Here is a 9,991-nt window from a genome sequence, read left to right as displayed (position 1 = left end):
AAAGCATAAAGTTCTCACACTGTGAGAGATAAAAAACCAGCCAAGGACACATAACATCCTCAGGGCCCAGATACCATCTTGGAACAAGATATATGTTGGGTTGGTTTTGTTCTTGTTTTGCTTTTTACTTTTTTATTATTAATTAAATGTATTCATTTATTTTACATCCTAACCAATTCACCCCCTCTTTTCCTCCCATTCTCTCCCCACCACTTTACCCCATCCCATCTCAATTCACCCCTCCTTTGTTTCTGTTTAAAGAAAAGGGCAGGCGTCCATGGGTGTCAACAAAGCATGGTATATCAAGTTCAAGTAGGACTATGCTCGTCCCTTTGTATTAAGGCTGCACAAGGCAGCCCAGTATGAGGAATAGGTTCCTGGAAGTCAGCCAAAGCATTAGGGACAGAACCTTCCTTCATCACTAGGTGTCCCACAAGTAGATCAAGATAAATGGAATTGTAAGAAAATTAAGAATGTCAGAGTTAGTATGGTGGCATGCCTGTAATCCCAGGACTCTGGAGGTAGAAGCAGGAGGATCAGGAGTTCAAGGTCATCCCTGGCCACATAGTGAGGCTGAAACCAGCTGGAACTGCTAAAGATTCTGCCTCAATAAAAGCAAGCAACAATACCCTGCCCTACCGTCCCCCCCAAAATGTAAATTTGATGCTGGGAATGGAGTTTGATCACAACACAGTAAAAGAAAAGAAAAGTAACAATCTCTTTATTTGGAAACTTCAAGTGAAACCCAGAGTATAAAAATAATGCAGTGGACCTAAGACTCAGCAAGTCCAGTCATGTGTGCCCTAGGAGAACCTGGATTGGGATCGAGCTTCAGTGGGAACATGCTCAAATAGCATCCATGAGGTCCTGGTTTCGACCCCAAGTACCTCAGATAAAGAGAAAGAAAATTAAAAACTTCCTATATCATCAACAAATACATTTATTCCCAGGATGGATAACTAACTATTGCCTCATGTACCAAAACTGAGTAGAGGTGAGGGTCCTGGTTGTTGATCTGCCATCTGGGCTGAGCAGGAGCTAAGCACCTCAGAGGCCTGCAGGCTGTGAGTCTCCCTGCCCTCCTGCCTCCTCCGTGCACACTGACCACCTGTCAAGCCTCCAGAAGAGGAAGAAACTAGCTGAGTGAGGATGCCCAAGCCCTCAGGTAACTGCATGACAGAGTTTCTCCTGTTTCTGGAGGCTCCAGAACCTATCCCCTGAGGAGAAGGAGCTTAGGGACACAGTGGGAACTGAAAGTGGCTGCCACTCTAGGGCCTCAGAATGTGGTAATCCAAGTGGCACTGGGCCTGCCAGACTCTGAGGTGGGGGTAGATGGGGACACTTCATTATGTCTCTCAAATCTTCCCAGTTCCACACAGCCTGGAGTGACCCTGGATATAAGGCTGGCCTCTCCAACAGGAATTCAGCTATCTGTTCCTGATTGCCTGATGGTTCTTGGGCACAGCCACATATCTCAGCTTCTTCATGACAGAGGGCCAGCCCAGCAGCTTCTGGTCCCACATGTACTCTGGGGACAGCACCTTTGTAGGCTTGTGGTACAGCAGGTACTTGTTCAGATGTCTCTCATCATGCCAGATGGCCTCGATGCCATTGGCCTTGTCCTCCACCATAGCCTGATGGCAGGCCTTGGTGAGACGGTGCACCTCCAACACTGACCCCCCAAAGAAGGCCCCCATGTAATAAAAGTCGCCCTCATTGTGGGGGATGTAGGCCTGTGACTTTGGCCGGCGCTCATAGGTAAAGGCCTCTCGGCTGCTTCTGTAGAAGCCAGGATGCAGGGTACCGAAGAGTGCTGAGAGAATCTCCACACCCACGTGGTCTTGGAACTTCATGTCCACATCTGCACACACCAGGTAGTCCACCTCCTGCAGAAAGCGCCGCTCGGAGAAGTCGCTGATCATCTCCATCCTGTGCATGGACACATCCTGCCAGCGGGAGTAGTTGCGCACGGTCAGCACCACCAGCTTCCGTCCTGCCCCCAGGGGCACCTGCGGCACCTCGGCAGGACGGTCAGTGAAGACATAGTAGATGACCTTGTGTCCCACCATGAAGTGCTGCTCTGCCGTCTCCAGGAACAGTTTCAGGAACACCACATACCTGTGGAAGGTGACAAAGGGGTAAGCAGAGGTCTAACACAGCTAGGGCAAGACTAACCAGGGCAGGGGCCCAGGCTGCAGAAACCATGGCTACCATGAGGCTTGAAGCAACAACATCCCCACCTCTACAGCTGTACTGAGCAGTCTGCAGGCTGTTCCTCACCTCACCCTCCTTTACCTCAGAAGGGTGGAACATCAGCACCACATCTTAGCAAAAAATGTTGAGGCAGAGGCCTGGAAGCTTTTACTCAGGCAGCACAGATGACTCCAGACATGGGGATCCAGGCAGACATCCTGCAGGTATCTCTTGTCTTGGCAGGTCCCTCAGCAGGCCACCTCATCATGAGTCTGTCATCCTACCCCCAAAAGTGACAGCTCCCTCCCAAAACATTCCACATCCCACATCCTTGCATTGGCCTGAGCAGAGCCTGTGCTAACAGGGCCCCACTTTCTAAACCCTGGAGGAACTGGATGAATCTGTAAGGGCCTGGTACCCACGCCCCTCCTTTGTGGCACTCTCAAGGCCCTGTCTCAGGAAAGGAAGGGGTCTCTGTATCCCAGACCTTCCTCATCAGAGACTTGAAGGTGCTGGGGAGAAGGCACTCAGTAACTCAGTCCCTAAGTCTCACTCCACATTCACTCCACCAGAGGAAGACATCATCTCAGAGTATGCAGGGAAGGGGAGACAGACGCCCTAGAAAGAAGGGCAAGCCTATCCCAAACCCTCAGGTACAATGGCGGAAGGCTTCTAACCTGAATTCTAGGTCCTCTCCCAGTCCAGGGTTTCACCTGTTTCAAATGGCTGCTTTTCCCCAAATGCTTTTCCCAGGGTCATGTTTCCCCACCATGGGAACAGGGATCCCCATCACCTGGCAAGTGTGCCAAGCCCTCCCCACCTGTCATAAATAGGCAAGTGGCTGTTTTCCCTGTGCAAAAGTGACCACTGGGCTCCTGGCTAGTTACCTCAGAGGCCTCCTTCCTACAGGCCAATATCCTACCGACACCTAGCAGGGCTCTTGCTCATGCACACAGCAGCACCCAGACAAAGTAATGTTTGTATCTTGTTACTGTCAGTTGCTAGCTACTCCCTAGTAGCTGCAGACATTCTCAAGGTGCCTAAGATCCCTCCAGCTGAGCCCCAAACCTTTCTCAGGTCCGATTAGTACAATGGCCTCAGAGCTACCCTTGAACCTCACCTAGAGCTGCACGGAAGGATACAGAATTCTCATATACAGACAGCACAAATGTCTCTCTCAGTTCCCCTACAGCCTTCAACACTGTAATGTTGCCCTGACCTGATGGCCACAGGCTCCCACAGGCTCCCACAGGCCCCCCTAGGCTCCCATAGGTCCTACAGGCTCCCACAGGTCCCACAGGTTCCCACAGGCTCCCACAGGTCCCCATAGGCCCCCACAGGCCCCCACAGGCTCCCACATGCCTCTACAGGCTCCTATAGGACCCCACAGGCTCCCACAGGCCCCCACAGGCTCCCACAAGCTTCCTCAGGCTCCCACAGGCTCCCACATGTGTGTACATGGCATTGTATAGATTTGTGTTTATTTGCCTGTGTGCCTGTGTGGAGGATAGAGGTTGACTTTGGGGGGTCTTCTTCTGTCATTTTTCCTTTTTGTTCTTTGTACAGGGTCCCTTCTCTAACTCTGAAGCTCAATGTTTGCCTGTGCTGTCCAGAAAGCTGCCTGGATCCACTTGTCTCTCCCCACAGTACTGGGATTACAGGGGTGTGACTCCATGCCCAGCCCTTACATGGGTGTTAGGGATCAAACTCAGGTCCTCACGTCCCTGGAGAAAGTACTTTATCCTCAGCCATCTCTCCAGCACCCTCTGCTTACTTTTTGATGGCAAACACTGTCAGTCCAATGGTGGTGTTCTGAAGCCTGAACTGCTCATTCAGGATGTCGATGTTGAAGGTCCCCTCCCAGATGATGGGAGCCAGCCACGGAGTCAAGACAAGTACATCTGTCCTACTACAAGGGGAGAGAGCCAGAGGCAACATGTGACCAAACACTTCTGCAGGAACCCTTCTCAGAATCTCACCCTCAGCTTCCCCCAGGGCTGCCCACCATCCCTGTGTTGGGGCTGGGCCAATCAACAGCTCTCACTGACTACCCCAACCCCACTCTAAAAGCAACTGAGTTTACTACCACTGCAGCCTGAAAACCCTGGTGACAGAGACAGGAAACAATGAACAGAAGCCCAGATGGGGAATGAGAGCCAGAAGATGCTCTGGGCTCCAGAATGAGACAACCTTAAGTCTTGGAAAGGGTTGTTGAAGTGAGTGCAAAGAGAATCATTATTGGGTTTTTGGCTTTTTTTCTGAGTTCTTGGTTTTTCCAGTGCTGGAGACTGACCCAGGGTCTCAGGTGTGCTGCTGAACTATTCCCGGCTGCAAGCAAATCGTCCTTCCGTACCTTTATGATTCCTGCACTACACGTGCACTGACTAAATCTACTCACCTGGGTGTTAGCACCTTTGGCTGAGCATAGACCATCCTGCAATAAGAAAACACCAGAACTCAAGGTGACAAGAAATTTCCTGGGATGCATGTCACTGGCATCTGTGCACCAGGCACACAGACCTGAACAAGTTGTGGCCATCATGTCTGTCCATGGTCCTGGGAGATGAGGATGAGCTAAGCAGGAAGATCACAGTCTTGACCGAAAGAAGGGAGAGAAACCATGGTATCTCCTACTCCACTTAAGGATAGGAGAGACAAGGACTACTTAAATTCACAAACCTGATGGAACCAAAGTTTTGTCCCTGGTAGTTGTTGACCACCCCACCTGGGCCAGCAACCTGCCTTGATCCTCTTCTGGCTGGTGGCACACAAAGCCCTGGCTCTCTCTGTCTGTTATGATTTATGGCATGAAAGGGACCCTGGTGGGTCCCATGGCATATAAGGACCTGTTAAGGCACCAGAGAGACCTTTGTGGCATTGGGGCCAAATTATGATCGGTGACAAATATACCATGCAGACAGAATTTGAATGTGGAGTTTATTAAGGTTAGGATAGAAGGGAGAGGGAAGGATGGGAGGGAAAGAAGGGAGGAGAGGGAATCAAAGGCCTGTTTACATCTTCAGAAGAGCAGGGAGGGAAAAGCACAGTCTGTTACAATACACAGAGGACCAAGAGATGAGTGACCAGCCACCAGGCAGGACACACCACTCTCTAGGGCCTTTATATGGGGTCAAAATCCCAGGCCCCTCCCCCACCTGTCTCAGCTTCTCTAGTCAGCCTCTAGGAGAGTTTCCTGAAGGTAGACTGCCCCAATATTGACAATGTCCATTGGAGTCTGCAAACTACAAGCCCCATTCTGCTCCTAAACTTCCCTATCCTTCCACAACCTCAGTGGAACTCTGAAATACAGTTTGCTACAATACAGAGAGGACCAACAGAGAGAACCACAAGAACCATGAGGGAGGACCAAGAGGAGGACCAAGAAAGGAACTCTAAAGCACAAGCTGTTACTGCACAGAGTAGACCAAGAGAGCAAACCAGGAAAGCAGACCAAGAGAGAGGGCTAAGAGACCTCAGTGGCTCCCTAAGACACAGAGAGTGACAGTACAGAGCAGATCGAGAACAGTTCCTAAAGACTAAAACAAACACAGCAAGGATTGGACCAAGATGCAAAGACACTGCCAGCATCAATTGAAGGAAGAGATGGGTAGGTACCAATGCAAGAATTCATTCAACAACCTAAAAAGCAACATGGTAACACAAGAACCCAGTGGTTATACAACAGGAAGACTTGATCATCTGAATCCAGAAGAAACAGAAGAAAATGATTTTAAATGTAACTTTATGAAGATGATGGAGACTTTAAAGAGGAAGTGAAAAACTCCCTTAAAACAACAGAGGAAAAGATAAAAAAAATTGGAAGAATTTAATAAATCCCCCAAAGAAACAAAAAAAAACATGAGAAAACAATCAAACAGGTGAAGCAAAGATTATGAGACTGAATACTGAAATAGAGGCAATAAAGAAAACACAAACCGAGGAAATTATGGATATGAAAAATCTGGGTAAATGAACAGGAACTACAGAGGCAAGCATAACTAACAGAATACAAGAGCTGGAAGAGTCAATCTCAGGTGTTGAAGATACTATAGAGGAAATTAATTCATTCATCAAAGAAAACATAAAATTCAACAAATTTTTAGCACAAAACATTCAGAAAATCTGGGACACCATGAAAAGACCAAACCTAAGAATAATAGGGATAGAAGAAGGAGAACTCCAGCTCAAAGGCACAGAAAATATAATCAACAAAAATCACAGAAGAAAACTTTTCCAACCTAAAGAAGGTTATTCCTATGAAGGTATAAGAAGCATACAGAACACTAAATAGACACTCATAGCTAAATAATAATCAAAATGTAAAACAAACAGAATAAAGAAAGAATATTAAGAGCTGCAAAGGGAAAAGGTCAAGTAACATATAAAGGTAGACCTAATAGAATTACACTGAACTTCTCAATGAAAACCATAAAACCAGAAGGTCCTGGGCAGATTGCTGCAGATGCAAGCCCAGACTACTATACCCAACAAAGGTTTCAATCACCATTGATGGAGAAAACAAGATATACCATGAAAAACCAGATTTAAACAATGTGTATTCAAAACCTAACCCTACTAGAAGGAAAACCTCAACCCAAGGAAGTTAACTGTGCCCACAAAAACACAGGCAACAGATAACCTCCCACCAGCAACCCCCCACCCAAAAAGGGAAACACACATGCACACCACTGAAAAATAACAGGAATTAATAATCACTGGTCATTAACACCTCTTAATATCAATGGACTCAATTCCAGTGGAAGGGGAAGAGGAGGAGAGGAGGGGAGGAGGAGGAGTACTTGAGAGAATGGGATAGTCGTGATGGAGGAAGGACAGAAATGAGAAGAAGGAAAGAGATATTCTGATTGAGGGAGCCATTCTGGGCTAGTAAGAAACCTAGCACTAGAGAAATTCCCAAGGATGACCCCAGCTAAGTCCCTAAGCAATAGAGGAGAGAGGGCCGATCTTAACTTGCTCTGTTATCAGACTGAATATCTTAAATATTACCATATAACCTTCATTCAGCAACTGATGAAAACAGAGTCAGAGATCCACATCAGAGCACTGTGCTGAGCTTCCAAAGTCCAGTTGAAAAGTTGGAGGAATGAGAATAAGAGCAAAGAGGTCAAGACCATGATGGGGACACCCACTGAAACAGTTTACCTGAGATAATTGGAGCTCACCAACTCCATCTGGACAGGGAAGGAACCAGCATAGGACCAAACTAGTCCCTCTGAATGTGGTTGACGGTTGCATGGCTGGGGCAGACTGAGGGTCCACTGGCAGTGGCACCAGGATTTATCCCTACTGATTCTACTGGCTTTTTGGGAACCCATTCTCTCTGGATGGATATCTTTCTCTCCCTAGATATAATAGTGAGGGCCTTGGACCTTCCCCAAAGCACTGTGACTTACCCTCTCTGTGGAGTGGATGGGTTAGGGTGGGGTATGGAGTAAGTGGAGGAAATGGGAGGAGGGGGAGGGAGTGGGAACTTGAATTGGTATGTATAATGAAAAAGGATAATTTGTTTTTTTTTTTAAATAAAATAAGAAGAGCAGGGAGGGAGAGATTAGGAGTGGACAGAGCTTGTCTCTTAAAGGGACAGGGTACTGTTTGCCATGCACACTGGCGTGACTCAGGGTGTGACACACTGTGCCAGGTTCCCAAGGGACAGGGCCCAGGTGAGCCTGAATACTAACATTGTCTCTGTCAGAGATCAGCCCTAACATAGGTGTAAAGTTTCCTCAAAAGGCCTGGGGCAGTGTATGGCAGTGGATGTCCCCACAAAGGATGTAAGGCCATAAGGGACAAGAGTCACCTTTGCCAGAAAGCTGCTTGCTCTGTGATGTCTTGTAAATCAGAGAGCAGGCCTGGAGAGATGCTCAGCAGTAAGAGCACAGGCTCTTCTTGCAGAACAACGGGATTCAGTTCTCAGCACCCACATGGAGACCCACAATGATATGGGAGTCCCCTCTGTGTGCTGTGATTATCATTAATGAATAAAGAAACTGCTTTGGAACTATAGTAAGGCAGAACTTAGGTAGCTAGGCTGAATGCTGGGAGAAAAAAGGGCAGAGTCAGAGAAAAGCCATGGAGCTGTCACCAGAGACAGATGTGCTAAGACTTTGCTGGTAAGCCACAACCACATGATGGTGCACAGATTAATGGAGATGGCTTAAATTAATATATGAGTTAGCCAATAAGAAGCTGGTCAGAAATCTTTAATAAATAAATAAAAATTAAAAAAAAGAAGCTGGGCTAATGGGCCAAGCAGTGATTTAAATAATAATGTTTCTGTGTCATTAGTTTGGTTCTGGGTAGCAAGGATGAACAAACAGCCTTCTACACCGCAACAGTCTGTTACTTCAGTTCTAGGGGATCTGAGTTTCTTTTCTGGCTTTTTGGGGCACAGAAATGAATGTGACAGACATACATGCAGGCACAACATTCATACACATATAAAAATTAATCTTTTTTAAGACAGAGAAGAAGCCTTTAAATAAACATGGACAATTTCTGCACAGGGATAAAGTTTGATGATCCCTTATTGGATGAGTCTGGCCAGTCACATAAGATAAACCCTACAGGACCCCATTCCTAGGAGACACTACTACAGAGTGTCCGTGTTCAGAGGAACAACACAGAACAGGCAAGATGAGTGCCAGGACCCCCAGTAGGGCTGGGCAATGGGGAGTCGGTGTTTAATGGACACAGTTTATAAGATGGGATGTTCTGTAGACGGATGGTGGTGATGGCTGCACCACAGCATGATTGTGCTTACTGCACTGAACATTGAAATGGTGAGCATGGTAAACTCATGTGTTGTGTGTACTGCCCTGGGAATGCGGTGAACAGCTGTAAACTCAGCTCTGTACCTCAGGAGCCAGGCAGACAATTTAAAAGTCAAATGACATGCAGTTAGTCAATGCAAAGTATAGGGCTAGGTGCTCCATTTTGGGTACAGGAAGGGACATCCTAGCTGCTCATAATTACACACACACACACACACACACACACACACACACACACCCCTCCATCTGTACCCCTTAGTCCAGAGTGGCGAGCACCATGTGAGGGCAGGTTACCTTGACAGGGCTACAACTTCCCGGACATCCAGCTCCCTGACAGGCACACTGCAAAAGGAGAACACAGGAGACAGATTTTGAGCAGGTACACAGAGACTGGAGGAAGGAGCACGGCTCCTGAGGGCACAATAGTCTGTCTGTTACAGTTAAAGAACAACATAGTGGTGACCACCCCAGGCACTATGTCAACAACATGAAATCAGGCACTGTCATCCCATAGATTCCAGTGGGTAGGGGAGAGTAATTGTTCTAAGGGCTGTCCATGTAGGTAGGAGAATGATCCTGAACCCAGAAAAGACAACAGTTTTCCCCCAAAATCACTCCATTTAAAGACAGCAGAGGGCAGTTGAGGATGCTCTGGGCAGCCTAAAGTAGGACTAGACCCATCCACGCAGAAGTACAGGCAGAGTCCACAGCATGTAGCAAAATATTCATCTAGTTACTAACCAAAACACATATACACATGTATGACGGACATACAAACATGATATATACATACATATAAACAAATATGATACACACATATTACACACACATATGATACATGCATATATGACACAGAATTCTACAAACACTCACCTAGGCACAGTTCCTTGGTGTCCCAATTCCTGACTTCTTTGGCTCAGGAACCCATAGCTGTGGGAAGGGTGTGCACAGGGGCAGCTGTTCAGGACACAGACCTGAGACTGCATGTCCCTCCCTCCAAAGTGCAC

General features: G+C 47.3%; 1 protein-coding gene across 9 annotated transcripts in view; it reads right to left on the bottom strand.

Moving 5' to 3' along the window:
- Positions 1 to 704: 704 nt before the first annotated feature.
- LOC126509203 (histo-blood group ABO system transferase 1-like) overlaps positions 705 to 9,991 on the bottom strand; it is a 29,735-nt gene continuing 20,448 nt past the window's right edge. For 4 of the 9 annotated variants that reach the window (XM_050154913.1, XM_050154915.1, XM_050154910.1 and 1 more), the window contains 5 exons: positions 9,858 to 9,914; positions 9,279 to 9,326; positions 4,592 to 4,627; positions 3,968 to 4,102; positions 705 to 2,118 (listed from right to left, as the gene is read on the bottom strand). In XM_050154913.1, coding sequence (XP_050010870.1) covers positions 1,428 to 2,118; positions 3,968 to 4,102; positions 4,592 to 4,627; positions 9,279 to 9,326; positions 9,858 to 9,914 — 967 coding nt within the window. In that variant the 3' untranslated portion in view covers positions 705 to 1,427. The remainder of the gene's footprint in view (positions 2,119 to 3,967; positions 4,103 to 4,591; positions 4,628 to 9,278; positions 9,327 to 9,857; positions 9,915 to 9,991) is intronic. The other 5 variants (XM_050154912.1, XM_050154911.1, XM_050154908.1 and 2 more) reach the window with 2 other exon arrangements.

The sequence above is a fragment of the Alexandromys fortis genome, unplaced genomic scaffold (genome assembly GCF_014885135.2).
Source record: "Alexandromys fortis isolate MF-2015 unplaced genomic scaffold, M_Fortis_MF-2015_v1.1 scaffold_72, whole genome shotgun sequence".
Lineage (NCBI taxonomy): Eukaryota > Metazoa > Chordata > Mammalia > Rodentia > Cricetidae > Alexandromys > Alexandromys fortis.
Note: the sequence above shows the minus strand (reverse complement) of the source record. Positions and strands in the feature narration are given on the sequence as shown.